The sequence below is a fragment of the Rhinatrema bivittatum genome, chromosome 4, assembly GCF_901001135.1.
Source record: "Rhinatrema bivittatum chromosome 4, aRhiBiv1.1, whole genome shotgun sequence".
Lineage (NCBI taxonomy): Eukaryota > Metazoa > Chordata > Amphibia > Gymnophiona > Rhinatrematidae > Rhinatrema > Rhinatrema bivittatum.
The window spans coordinates 420546145-420561547 of NC_042618.1; the positions used below are offsets into that span (position 1 = coordinate 420546145).

General features: G+C 42.2%; 1 protein-coding gene across 7 annotated transcripts in view; it reads left to right on the top strand.

The window, feature by feature from the left end:
• Positions 1-15403, top strand: part of PLXNA1 (plexin A1) — a 644822-nt gene that overhangs the window by 369175 nt on the left and 260244 nt on the right. For all 7 annotated transcript variants that reach the window (XM_029601328.1, XM_029601329.1, XM_029601330.1 and 4 more), the window contains exons 6-7: positions 10014-10137; positions 12852-13005. In XM_029601328.1, coding sequence (XP_029457188.1) covers positions 10014-10137; positions 12852-13005 — 278 coding nt within the window. The remainder of the gene's footprint in view (positions 1-10013; positions 10138-12851; positions 13006-15403) is intronic.

Below are 15403 nucleotides of genomic sequence, written 5' to 3' on the forward strand. Positions count from 1 at the left end.
ATGGACCTCCACGTTGAACTACTGTTCTAGACCTTCCTTACCACTGAAAAATTCCTCATGTGCATTGTTTATGCTTTGAAATATTGGAATGTCTCTGTCCTACATCCCTCACTCTCCTCTTCTCCAGGGTGCACGATGCATATTTAGGTTCTTAAAGTTCATCTTACAGGGCTTGGGGAGAGCAAATTTCAAATCCATTTCACATGCGAAATTGGAGTCTTTGAAAATTGCCTTCTCTGTTAGTGCGGAGTGTTACGAGCATAGTGCTATTGTACACGTAAATTTACATGCAGATGGGGGGGGGGGCAGGGCTGGGGAGGAGTTGGCACTTATGCAGATGCTTTTGAAGTTTGAAAATATGTGCGTTATTTTCCCGGAAAAAAGTACCCACGGAAATTGTAGGTGCAGGTCTGTTGACATGTTTTTTTGTGACTCCATTTTCAAAGGGAATGTTTTCCTTTTTTTAAAAAATGGCATGAGGTCTGTAGGTACATAGTACGGACTTAACTCTTCTGTGCAGCGTTTGAAAGCTGCTGCCATGGTTCCAGACGCTGTACCATTTTAGTAGCCCCACTTTGGGCCACCTCGTTTTAGAGACGTGGCCTCCACAGTTGGCTATAATATTCCTAATGAGGTCTCATCTCGTAAAGAGCACTCGAGTCTGCTTTTCTCTACTTTCCATTTCTAACCTGTTTGTCACAAAAACACACAAACTACCTGGATGTTTTCTAAAATTTAATCTGATTGTTTCAAGCACGGCTCAAGTGGCCATAACAACTTTGCCTCCTTCCCTGGAGAATTGAAGAGGGCAGTCAACTAGTTGCCTCCAAGGGCAGACTGTCATGGCAGAAGGCTTACATCTGCCTTGATTCTGATTTGTTCTAACTAAAGCAGCGTTTGGCAAGTGTGGACTTGATTGAGAGGTTTTCACCTTAGTTGAATAGCATTGGTTAAACAAATATCAAAGTTGCCAAAATTCCCTAACATGAAAAGAAAAATTTAAAAAAACAAAAGTGCCCTGGTCCAGATATAGAGCTGATGCGGGAGCTGCATACTGAGATTGGACTGAACCAGAGTAGACAGTGTGGAGCTTGGACATTAGATCCCATAGCGTAAAACTAACCAGTGCCGGAACTTAGCCGAGTAATCTCTTGCTCTGAGCTTTGCTATGATGAGTGGTGCATCACTCATCATAGCAAAGAGTGCAGGAGAGTCTGCGTCACAGTGACAGCTCATTCATGCTGGCTTGCTTTCAGACACCAGTAGTGTTCACGGGTTTGCTGGAAGTGCAGCTGAATTTCTCATCAGGGAGGTGCCAGGGTGGGAATGAACAGCTTCAAATGCAACGGGCCTGGTAAAATAAAATAAAAATATGTATTTTATGAATGTATCCCAAGATTCAAAACATTTATCATGTAGCTATACCAAACAGGGTTTTTAGGTTTATAAGAACACAACATAAGACTTGCCAAAATGGGTCAGACTAAAGGTCCATCAAGCCCAGTATCCTGTTTCCAACAGTGGCCAAGCCAGATCACAAGTACCTGGCAGGATCCTAGAGTTAGTTAGATTCTAAGCTGCTTATCCTTAAGAATAAGCAGTGGATTTCTGCAACACTACCTTAATAAAGGTTAATGGACTTTTCCTTCAGGAACTTGTCCAAACCTTTTTTTTAAATGCAGCTGCGCTAATAGTTTTCAGCACATCCTCTGGCAATGAATTCCAGAGCTTAATTATGCATTGAGTAAAAAAACATATTTTCTTTTATTAGTTTTAAATGTATTACCTAATAACTTCATTATGTATCCTCTGGTCTTTGCAATTTTCAAAAGAATAAACAACTGATTAATGTTTACTCATTCCATTCCACTCATTATTTTATAGACCTCTGTCATATCTCCCCTCAGCTGTCTGTTCCTCAAGCTGAAGAGTCCTAATCTCTTTAGCCTTCCTTCATAAGGGAATTTTTCCATCCCCTTTATCATTTTGGTCACCCTTCTCTGTACCTTTTCTAATTCTGCTATATTTTTCTTGAGATGTAGTGACCAGAAATGCACACAATATTCAAGATGAGGTTGTACCATGGAGCAATACAGAGACATTATGATATTCTCTGTTTTAGTCTCCCAGTTTTACATAAGAACATGCCATACTGGGTCAGACCAAGGGTCCATCAAGTCCAGCATCCTGTTTCCAACAGTGGCCAATCCAGGCCATAAGAACCTGGCAAATACCCAAAAACTAAGTCTATTCCATGCTACTGTTGCTAGTAATAGCAGTGGCTATTTTCTAAGTCAACTTAATAGCAGGTAATGGACTTCTCCTCCAAGAACGTATCCAATCCTTTTTTTAAACACAGCTACACTAACTGCACTAACCACATCTTCTGGCAACAAATTCCAGAGTTTAATTGTGCGTTGAGTGAAAAAGAACTTTCTCCGATTAGTTTTAAATGTGCCACATGCTAACTTCATGGAGTGGCCCCTAGTCTTTCTATTATCCGAAAGAGTAAATAACTGATTCACATTAACCTGTTCTAGACTTCTCATGATTTTAAACATCTCTATCATATCCCTCCTCAGCCATCTCTTCTCCAAGCTGAAAAGTCCTAACCTCCTTAGTCTTTCCTTATAGGGGAGCTGTTCCATTCCCTTTATCATTTTGGTCGACCTTCTCTGTCCCTTCTCCATCACAATTATATCTTTTTTGAGATGCGGCGACCAGAATTGTACACAGTATTCAAGGTGCGGTCTCACCATGGATTGATACAGAGGCATTATGACAATGTCCTCTTGCAATTTCTCATAATCCTCTTGAGATTTAACAACTTTGGATAATTTTGTGTCATCTGCAAATTTTATCACCTCACTTGTTGTCCCCATTTCCAGGTCAGTTATAAATATATTAAAAAGCAGTGGACCCAGAACAGGTCCCTGGGGCACTCCACTATTCATCTTTCTCCATTGGGAAAATTCACTATTTAGCTCTATTCTCTGTTTTCTATCTTTTAACCAGTTGGCAACCGCAATAAGACACTGCCCCTATTCCATGACTTCTTAATATCTTAAGAAGTCTCTCATGAGGGACTCGTGTCAAATGCTTTCTGAAAATCCAGATTCACTATATCAGCTGGCTCACCTTTATCCACATGTTTGTTTACATCCTCAAAAAAATGTAGCACATTTGTGAGGAAAGACTTCCCTTGGCTAAATCCATGTTGGCTTTGTCCCATTAAACCATGCTTATCTATATGTTCGGGAATTTTATTCTTTATGATAGTTTCTACCATTTTGCCTGGAACAGACGTCCGACACACTGGTCTGTAGTTTCGTGGATCATCCCTTGATTGCTTTGTAAAAATTGGTGTTACATTGGCAATCCTCAGTCTTCAGGTACCATAGATGATGTGATTGCTATTGGAAATTTGTAAACTATCAGATTCGTAATTTTATTTCTCAGTTCTTTCAGCACTCTGGGATGTATACCATTTGGTCCAGGTGATTTGCTACTCTTTAGTTTATCAATTTTCCCTAGTATATCTTCCAGCTTCATTGAGATTTGTTTCAGTTCCTCTGAATCACCACTTTTGAATATCATTTCTGGCATTTCTTACATCTTTCTCAGTGAATACCAAAGCAAAGAATTCATTTAGTCTCTCTGGTATGTCCCTAAGTGCCCCTCTTACCCCTTGTTCATCCAATGGTCCAACTGACTCCCTTGCAGTCTTTTTAACTTGAATGTACCTGAAAAAGTTTTTGAGATTTTGCTTCCATGGCAAGCTTCTTTTCAAATTTTCTCTGGCATAGTCTAAGAAGCTAGTATTCGCTGGTGATGGGATGGTGCAGTAGTTCACTGCTATTGCCCCTGAATACAATATTCAATGTTTATCTAATCCTGAGGTTTCATAACTCAAACAGATGTGATTTCCAGGATTTATTTATTTATTTATTTTAAGTTTTTCATACCGGCATTCGCGATAAAATCGCATCATGTCGGTTTACAATTAACAAGTGGATAGGGAACAGAAAGGTAAAAAATAACATCGATCCTAATAATAATAATAATAATAATAAATAATAATAATAATGGTAGTAATAAAAACATTAAACAAAAGAAGGCTAAGGAATGCAGTTACAATAAAACAAGGGAGTAATACAACTTAGAGCATAGAAAAGAAGCAGGGGATTAAATAGAGAGAACATATATGCCAAGAACAATGTGCTTAGAGCATTAATGAATGTACATGTGCTATATACATGTGCTATATTTGCATATATTGGGTTTTGCCAGGGCTGGATTTAGGATTTGGGCATCCATAGGCAGGATTGGAGAGTGGGGATGGGAGACTTTGGAGATCAGGTAGTGGGCGAAGTCCTCCTATCTCCAATCCCCTCCACAGTCCCAGAGTGCCATAGGAATGGCCCTTTGGAATGGATTGCTAGAGCAGCCTCCTCCTTGGCACAGTTGCACTCCTTTTTGGTCTGAGTGTTTGTTAGGGATGTGAATCGGGCTTCTGACGATTGAAAATATCGTACGATATTTTCAAAATCGTCAGAAATCGGGGGCTTCCCGAAACCGATAGGAAAACCCTACGAAATTGTTCGTGGGGGTTCTCTTATCGTTTTAGGGGAGGGCGGGAAAAACGGCACACAAAAATAACCCCTAAACCCACCCCGACCCTTTAAAACTAATCCCTTAGCTTCCCCCACCCTGGAGCACTGGATGGCCGGCACCATCTTTAAAAATGGCGCGGGCCATCCAGTGCTCCTACCATGTGACAGGGGCTGGCCAATGGCACGGATACCCTGTCATATAGTAAGGGCAAAGGCCATCAGCGCCATTTTTATTAGTGGCAGCCGACGGCCCGAGAGCGGGAGATCACTCCCGGGACCCCCACTGGACCACCAGGTACCTGTAAAAAGTTTTTTGGGGGGTCGGGAGGTTGGGGGAAGCTAAGGGATTAGTTTTAAAGGGTCGGGGTGGGATTTTTGTTTATCGGCTCTGGCGCAGCCGATTTAAAAAAAAAAAAAAACAAACAAAAAACCCGATTGGGCCGGACAAAAAAAACCAAACACGATGTGAATCGGAACCGGAATCAGAACAGATTCACATCTCTAGTATTTGTTGCTTCAAAATTTGGCTCCCTAGGCCATTGCCTATGCCTGGATTTTGCTAGAAGCCAGGTTAGTTTGCATATTTTTGCATTTCCTGGAAACCTGAACTTGATGGGGAGGGGGATTTTGGGAGCCCCTGAGTCCCCATAATAGTCTCTGCCTTTTATTTTGCAGCTGATGGTAATGGGCGCTGCCATCATGTCACTGTGTTCATTGCCTACCTTCTTCCCCGCAGTCATGGGCATCGAGCCGTCAGATGTCGCAAAAACACAGCATCAACTCAGAGAGGCTTTTGCAGTAGTTTCGAAGAGCAATACTTTTTTTTTTTTATGCTGGCTAACCATATAGAGCATTTTAATTAAACTAAGAAACAAAACAAAACCCCCAACCCTTTTTTCTACAAGAAATCCCTTTGGGACCTGTAAGTATTCAGGAGATGGGAGCGGCAGCACTATGGCGGGCTGGGGCTCACTAGCTGGCAGGAGAAATAGCAGTGATTACTTCTACGTGCTTTAAAGAAAATGGCCTTTTTTTTCCCTGTGTTTAATTAAATCACTCCTCCAAACCAAATTAGCCTTTTATAGATTAAATAGGGAATGAAAGCAAAAAGCTTTATTTGAGCATCTTGAAAACACAACTTAAGAGAGAAAAAAAACCTAACAACTCTGCATCTGAGAGAAGCTCAGAGAGAAAGTTCTGCGGTGAATACGGCATGCTGGAATATTCAGGGACGTAATCATTAACCTGGATGGAGTCTGAGGGCCAACTCAAGGAGGGGAAGCAAGCCATTATTAGACTTTCATTTTGAATAGACGGCTGAGGGGGGATATGATAGAGGTGTTTAAAATCATGAGAGGTCTAGAACGGGTAAACATGAATCGGTTATTTACTCTTTCGGATAATAGAAGGACTAGGGGGCACTCCATGAAGTTAGCAAGTAGCATATTTAAAACAAATCAGAGAACATTCTTTTTCACTCAGTGCACAATAAGGCTCTGGAATTTGTTGCCAGAGGATGTGGTTAGGGCAGTTAGTATAGCTGGGTTTAAAAAAGGTTTGGATAAATTCTTGGAGGAGATGTCCATTACCTGCTATTAATCAAGTTGACTTAGAAAATAGCCACTGCTATTACTAGCAACAGTAGCATGGGATATACTTAGTTTTTCGGTACTTCCCAGGTACTTGTAGCCTGGATTGGGATATTGGGTTTGATGGACCCTTGGTCTGACCCAGTATGGCATGTTCTTATGCTTTCAATTCAGCCAACTCTTGGTTGGTGACTGACATAGTGTCAGGGATGGGTGAATTATTTTTTAATTGTATTTATTCTCCTGCTCCTTTTGGGTTTCCAGCTTACTTGGAGCAGTGACTGGGATCCAGTGCTATGCGTCTTCATTTGCAACCATTCAGGATTGCCCCTGTTTTATAAAATACAACCCACCCCAACATGCCCCCCCCTCCCCCCAGTACTGGTCTTCTGCAAGGCTGGCAACATGGACTCATTTTGAACTGCAGTAAATTGCTTCCTTTTTTCCCCCACTGCAACCAGACTGGAAAGCGAAGTCTTCCCCTGCCCCAATTTGGTAACATTTTTTAAAATTAAGAAAACCAAAGACTCCCCTCTCAACACCCTGGCTCCGCCCACAACCTATTTATTTTCTGCTTGATAGTCGACATTTTCCCCTAGGCATCAAAGTGGGGTACAGTTTTAAAACACTCTGGGCTCAACATTCAGACACCAGATAACCAGATAAGTAGGACTTATTTGGCTATCTAGTGGCTGCTGAATATATGGTTATGTTCAGTGGCCACTAGAGAGCCGGATAAGACTTTTATTCGGCTAGCTAGCTACCTTGGGAGGTGGGCAGTGGGCAGATCGTGGCAGCTCTGCTTAGCCAGGTAACTTATCCAGCTCAATAGTAATATTGAGGCTTAGCCGGAGAAGTTAACCAGCTAAGTCTAGACCTGCAATTGAGCACGTCTAGACTTAGCCAATAACACTTGTGACTTATCTGACTGGCTTTTGAATATCTACACCTCTATCATCACTAGGTGTATTCAATAATTATAAATCCAAACCACCCAATACCCAACCACCCTGCACCTCTAAAACTCACAAACAGCTCAATATTCCCTTAAAAAGCCACACCTTCACAAGTTTCCTGAATCTTAAGTAATTAGTCACGCCCCTAAATGTCTGAAGGAAACCAACTGAAAGCCAAGCTCCCTGTAATAGACAACCCTTGCGGTCTCAACAGAAGGTACTGGCAAAAGCATCTGCGAAACTGAACACAAAGTCCCAGCAGGCTTATACTACGCCAAAGCATCCGTCAAATATGGTGGTCACTTTCCAAGGGTGCACTTGGATACCAGTACCAGGATCTTAAATTGTAATCTAAACTACACATGCAGCCAACACAACTTTTCTTAAAAAACAAACAAACTAATATGGTCCTATTTTTTGGTTGCTGTAACCAATCGAGCGGCTGCATCTTGCAAAATCTGAAGTCTTTCTTTAGATTTGCCCGTGATACTCCCTGTTAAAGAGAAGAACAATAATCAGTCTGGCTCAAAAGCATGGCTTGTACTAATGGTCCTGAATCATGCTGCGACAGGAGGGGAACCAACTGACAAATCCATCAAAGATGGTAAAATGAAATTTGGCTGTGCAGTTTGATAATCTATCCAACATCACACCTAAAATGTAAATGCAGGTGGCAGAACACCAAGGGACCTCCCTCCCTTGGATATTTGGAGGGCTTTAGTCTTTCCCGGGTTTTACATTTTTAAGACAAATACATAATAGGAAAGAATTTAATAGGAAAGAATTTAAAACAGCTTTGAAAACTTATTTTTTCAAAAAAGCATTTGGTAATTTAGAAACAGCTTAACTTTGGATCTCTTTAAGGAAATCTATTATATTTTAACTATTCACTTGCTTTTTCCATTTCTTATTTGTAACATAGTGGTTAAAGACTTACTCTATTATAGTATTTTTGTTGTTATTGATCATGGAATTAATTGTATTTTAATCTATTTTTTAAGATTTTTATTTTTATTTTATCTCATTCTATTTTATTTTATTATTTAATTTCATTTTGTTATTTTTTATTTTATTATTTTGGATTTTTATGAAATTATTGTAAACCGCTTTGTTCAATTTTACATTGGTAAAATGGTATATAAATGTGTTAAATAAATAAATACATTGCGCTTAGATGTATCTAACCACAGGGCCACAGGTTTTAAGCACAAACTAAGCTTACAAATTAGTCACTCAGTCATTACCTGGATATACACTCATTTGAACGTCGGCAAAAAAAAATATTTGATCCCAAAACTTTCTATCAAGATGGCCAAGGAAGCCATGGCCTAGCTCAGCTACTGCAGTGACAGTGCTTGTCCAAGGGAACACGTGCACCCTGACTGGCTAATAGGAGTCATTGTTGGGCAATGACTGTGGCTCCTGTCCCTTCCCCATTGGCTGTGTTTTATTTTATTTTTTTTTTATTTCTTAAACCAAGTTGCATAGATTTTTCCAAATTGGTTGTTCAGCTAAATTTGCAGACCTAGCAGTTTGCTTCATGTGTTAGGTAGAGTTGTGTGGCTGTTCAGATATATGTCAGTTTATGCAGGTATCAGTCTGTCTCTCTATCTGGCTCTCTTCTTTTTCTCTTTTATCAACCATGCTTTTTAAACATTTATACATATCATCTTTACTTTGCCTGAAATTATTCAAGCGTTGACTTTCAGAGAACTGAAAGTTTGCAGAAGCAATGCACATATTGTTAAAATTTGATTTTATAGCAAATTTTACAAAATTCATCCATCCTTGTTACCAGTAGTATGGTACCCGGACATCATGGCAGCTTCCAGCAGGAAGAGATGAAACGAGTAATGTTGTAACCAATATTACCAAACTACCTTTGGGTAAACTGGGGCTTGGGTAGATGGGAGTGAGTTACTTAGTCACACTTCGGTCTGGTTTTCCCGTTCTTGCTTGCCTGTCCTTTTGCCCTTCCTGACATGTAGTATCCCTCTATGAAACCTTCAAATGGTGTCTGTTTATGTAAAGTGATGAAAACTGTGGCAATGTGCCATTCACTTCAAATGTGGCCTGGCGTCTGAAAGCACAACGCCTTTGTGAGGCGATCTGGAAGAACCATTGGGCTACCCTTCCACAGTCCAAGAAAGATTTAGTCACGCAAACTTCCGATACCCAGTATTCAGCTTCTTCTCGAACGACATAACAGACTTAATGCAGGGACGAGATACCTGCTAGCAAAAAGGGAGGGGGGGTGATATCAGAAAGCAATGAAAATGACAAGGGGGTAGGGGTCTTGTTTGACTATCTTTGTTGCTGTAAAGTTATATAGTTATTTACTGGAAAAATCAATAAAGAAATGATTTTTTAAAAAAAATGTGGCCTGGCGTGACACTCTGAAGTGACATTGGCCTGAAGTCTAGGGCCGCTTTGATTGAATGCCTGAGCTGCTTCAGGACTCCCGCCCTCCCCTCATTAAGTGGACAACATTTTTAAACATATAAATGTAGTCCAAGGCTCAGGGTGGGAATATATTTTGAGTAGCAACTTAGCTTGGAAGTTAGGGCACTGATCAATCTTGCTGGAGTATAGCACTGTACAGCCCAAGGGGAGGGCACCTCAATGTGCCTACCCTTCTGGGGCGCTGACCACAGTAAAATATTGTCTTAATATACAGTCCCCAGAGTCCAGGAGTGATGGTGGAGGATGCAGCGGGATCCTTCTGTATCCCAGAAATAGCAGCTGTTAATATCTCTGAAGTAGGACCTTTGTTTTTGATTGCATTTTGAAAACATGTTTATGATGAAGGAGGTTGATTATTAGCGCTGTTGTGACAGTTGCTGTTGTAATTTCAGCTGCTCCAGAAAGGACAAGTGTGAGCGGGCAGATGAGCCTCAGAGGTTTGCCTCCGACTTGCGACAGTGCGTCCAGCTGAGTGTCCAGCCAAAGAACATCTCCGTCACCATGTCAGAGGTCCCGGTAGGTAGTGCAGACTCAGGGTAAAAGGCTCTGCAAGCTGGCTCTCGTGTGGCCTTTCCCAGTTTAAAAAAGAGATTTTTTTTTTTGCAATTTCATCAACAAAGATATTACATTGCGGTATTTTGTACTCTAACGTAACTCTGCAGCTTGTAGAAACCAGACTTTAACAATACGTTTTTTTCATAGATTGCTCACCCCCTTCTGTGTCTGCTGAAACTGCAGTGTTAAACCCTGTGGACAAGATTTACCTAACTAGGTACAGAATGGGGTCAGTCTCTTGATGGCCAGGCTAAAATGTGACCAACAACAGATTGATCCATCATAGCACCATTACAGACAGACAGATGGATGGATGGATTAATTTATTTGAGCCACAGATGAAAATTCATAAGAGGGGGAGGGTTGGCTTGCCCTGGAGGGTAACCCCTTCCTGTCACCTCTCTGGGATGCCTTTCAGTTGGCTCATGTTGTGAATAGTCTTGCTTATAGCCACGAATACATATCATTCATGGGATACAGAGTAATTGTACACAAACTTACATATAATTTGCATTAGGGAGGGTTTTGAACAAAATGAAATTTGACATGCTATTATTATTAATAATAACCATTTGTATAGCACTCTCAGGTGTACACAGTGCTGTACAGAGACACATTAGAGAGAGTCCCTGCTCCTTGGAGCTCAGAATCTAGTTAAGGCAGAAAGCCAAGACACACAAATAAATCAGAAGCTTTGAGTTAAAATAAGGGGGCCATGATAGGGAAGAACTAAACCAGGTGGGATTGAGTTAAGAGGCAATCTTATTTATATTTATTTATGATTATAATAAGTTGTTTATGTTTACTGTTTATGTCCCTGTTCGATGTAAACCGACCTGATAAGGTATTTAACTTTGAAGGTCGGTATAGAAAAATGCTAAATAAATAAATAAATAAATCTTAACTGAGTAAAGTTGCAAGGAATGCTGCCTCTTAAGAATTCATATAAGAAAAGAGGCAGTGGGTTGGGTGAGAGAGAGGGACTTTAAGTCCTGGCCAGAATGGTGGAGTCTTATTATACTTCAGATGCCTTATGCTGACATCTAGACTTCTCGGCACTCCAAGCTGGCTTAATACGGTTCTTGTCAGCCTTAACCAATCCACTAGAAACCATAACATGAGGGGAAAATATTATTGAATCAGCAAACAAAACACACATTGCCAGCTGAAAATGGCCCATAGCAATGACAACAGACATGCAGCTTCCTTATCTGAAAAACCAGGCTGATTTGCCTGTAATCCGAATCGCCTCTTTAGTTATACCTGCCACCAGAGTCTAACTCTCTCTCACAGCAGTCTATACGGGTCCCATGAATAGACAAGTGAGCGGAGTGGAGCACCACAGGGATCAGTGCTGTTTAACACATTCATAAATGATTTGGAAAAGGGAACAAACAGTAACGTTTTCAGACTTGCAGATGAGACAAAATTATTCCAAGTTTTTAAAACAATGGATTGTGAGGAACTGCAGAAGGACCTATAAGACTGAGCATCTGAATAGCAGGTGAAATTTCATGTGGAAAAGTACAAAGTGATACACACAGGGAAAAACAATCCCACCTCCAGGTCCACAATGCTGGGTAGTTTTTGGGAATCGCCACCCAGAAAAAGGACCTTGGAGTCCTTGTGGAAAATATGTTGATATCCTCTGCAAGGAATAATCCGAAAAGGAATGGAGAATAAAATGGAGAATATCATATTGCCTTTGTATTGATCCATGGTGCGACTGCACCTTGAGTACTGTGTGCAGTTCTGGTTGCCCTATCTCAAGAAAGACATGGTAGGGTCCATATTCAATGGTTAACTCTCGCCCAACCCAAAACGCCTCAGTTATCCGTCTAAATGGTTTCTGAATATCGGCCTCAGTAGAACTAGAAAAGGTGCAGAGGAAGGCAACAGAAATGATAAAGGGGATGGAAGATGTTATGAAGAGAGGCTTCTAGGGTTAGGACTCTTTAAGACAGACAGACAAGACAAATAAGAGTATGGGGAGAACAAGGGCTAAGATTTTAAATATCTTGGTGGGGTTTAATTGAGACCACTTTATTTAATTTGGCAAAGCTACAAGAAATAATCTTTGTAAGAAAAGCAGAAGATGGGGGAGGGTGGGAGTCAAGGTAGGGCCAAGGTTTTCTCTTCTTCCAAGCCCTCCTTTCAATAATACGCACATTCACCTAAGAGCCGCAACCAACATTGACAACATTTTAAACAAACCCCCAAAGCAATGCAATTCAGGAAAGTTGGCTTATCGGGGAAACGGGGAGCCAGAGCACACGTGAATGCTTACAGGGCTGGAAGGTTGTTGGTTGTAAAATCCCGTGCCTGGTATTTTCCAGTCAGCTAGGCGAGAGCCTAGATGTGAACGGGCAAAGTTGACCTGATTCTGGACCTGGCCTTATATCACACCGAGCTCCTTGCATTGCACTGCTGATTAGAGTCCAGAGGCGAATGAAGAGGGTGGCCTCAGTCATCAGGTCGCTTCGTTCCCTTAGAAATGCATCGAATCAGGCTTCTGGTTGTCGCCTGGTGTTTGTTTATTTCTTTCTTTAGGCATTTTATATACCGGTTGTTCCAAATGTTTGTCCCTTGTACCTCTTACAGGGATTTGGTGGTCTTTGGTTTAATGGTTCCCAGCACACTTTTCTCATGCCACCTCTTCCTTGTTTTTCTTTCAGCTGGTTTTGAGGGCTTGGAATGTCCCTGACCTTTTGGCCGGCGTGAACTGCTCATTTGAGGAGTTCACAGAGTCAGAAGGCCGAATTGGAGACGGAAAGATCTACTGCAGCTCTCCTTCAGCTAAAGACGTCATCCCCATCACCAGGGGCCAGGGTAAGGAAGCACAGAGTCTCACAAGCCCTTGCCATCAGGGCTGAGCTGTACCTGATTAGGATGAGGTTGGGGCCGTGCGTTGACTGCAGGCCTGAGAAACTTGTATGCAAGCTCAGACACTTCACCTGGTCACGTGCTGGTCAAAGAAAAGGCACTTTACATGCCCATAAAAACCTGAATTGGCTGGTTGTTTTGGCTAGTTCGAGCTTCTCAGCCATGTAAAACCCTGCATCCAGCTAACCTGCAGCTAAATTTTGAATGGAGGCTGTGCCACTGGGGTCTTAAATGTTTGTGGTAAGGGCATGTGCTTGCCATGTTCGATCACTTGGATACGCTGCCTGGATGAAGGGAGCATCTTTCTCCGAAAACTGGTCTTGATTATATTAAGTTCCACCAATAAAAAGCTCTCACCTACAACTATATAGTTCACTTTTATTTCTTTGTAACTTGTGTGCAGAATTATTAATAGTATTTAAATTTTAATATGTTTGTATTGCGTATAATAAATGATTAATTCTTTTGTATAATTGATTGAATCCTTTAACCTGCTAATGCTAGCTTTCAGAGAAAAGGCTCCTGGGCCATTGGTTTTGCCAGTTGAGTATCTCTTGTTCCGTAAATGGCCCTGAGTGAGAGATTGGAAATGGAACGGCAGGTTTTCAGGCTGAATGAACCCGCACGACCCTCGAGTTCAGCGTTTTTTTCTGGCTGCACAGAGGAAGAGGAACCTCCTGTACCTTGACGCTCCAGTTCCATTAATACTCCACCGCCTACCCCAGTGGTCCCCAACCCTGTCCTGGGGGCCCACCAGCCAGTCAGGTTTTCAGGATATCTGCAATGAATATGCATGAGAGAAAATTTGCATGTTATGGAGGCAGTGCATACAAATTTTCTTTCATGTATATTCATTGCGGATATCCTGAAAACGTGACTGGCTATTGGGCCCCCAGGACAGGGTTGGGGACCACTGCCCTACCCCTTAAACATGAAGTACTCTGAGACTTTTTACTGCCTGAGGACGCTGCGCACATAGAAAGCAATTTTCAAAGTCAGTGCCATATGGGTAAAACGGCTTTTTACTCGTGGAAATGAGCATTTTGAAAATTGCCCATCCTGTATGTGGGTGAAAGTAGGCTCGTGGTGTCGCAGCGTATGCACTCTTACCCCACTGTGGTGGAGGAGGCGTTCCCAGGGCAGGGTTCGGGTGGGGGGTGGGGGGAAAGTATGCACAGAAGAAGGAGAATGCAGATCTCTGGTGCAGTTTTCCAAGGGAAAAGGGTGAGCGTACGTCCCCCGTGAGAACCGGGTTACAGCCCACGGGTATCATCAAGTACCTGCGGACTCTGCGTCAGAAGGTACAGGTCTGACAATCTCCCCCTGGTAAATCAGCATCTTCTCGGTGTTATGCGTGCAGTGTGCGTGCCTTTTGAAAACGATTGCCTCCTCCTGTTACCTGGGCAGTGGGAGGGAAGGGAATGGGTGGGGCATTTGTGTATTTTTTTATCCTGACGCTCCCAATTAAGGTTCAAGGTGGCTGACAGCAGTTTTAGAATTCAGATAATCCAATTCGTACAATCTACATGAGCAAATGAGGCAACGACTCCGCTGAAGGTCACAAACAGTGTCATTGGGTGGAGCAGGATTTGAACACTGGCTTCCCTGATTTGCAGCCCGTTGCTGTAAACACTGGACCCCACTCCTTCCCTCAGGAGCCTAATCAGCAGTGCAGAGTGTGCCTCTGTAAATCAGTGCCTTTTTGGTTTTATCAGTGCCCCTTGCCACTGTTCTTTCCCCATTAAATAATAAGTAGCCTAGATGTTGTTAATTATTTTCACTTGTATGTCAAGGGGCTGTCAGTAATCAGTGTACAAGGCAAAGTTCTCCTTATAAATGATCATACTTCCTTTAGCTTAAATTCTGACATTTTCTCAGAAGGTGGAGAGAAACTTTTTGACGCACATAGAACCCAAGCTGTGTTCTCCCGTCTTTGCTGGTCTGTAGATTTTGCACAGAGTGCAGAGAATTGGATGGAACAATGACTGCGTCCTCTACCCCATCCTAGATCACTGTGCTCTAGCAAAATCCAATTTCCAGTGCGGGGCACGGTGGCAGCCAGTCAGAGGGACTTACATGCAAGAATCATGGCAAAGCTGCCGCAATGCTCTCTTTTCACCTCCCAAAACAACAAACACACTCCTTGGAGCACTCCCCCATCCCCTCCCTTCCTAGCTTCTCCCCCAACACAACTTTGTGGGACTCTGCTGGGTGGCTCCATTTTGTGATAAGGGGCTGGGTCAGCAGAAGGTGTCGGCTTTCACTCTTGCTAGTGAAGATGATAGCGGAGGTTGAGTCAGGATGCCAGAGGGATGGGAGGGGAAGCAGAGCCTGGAGGTAATGT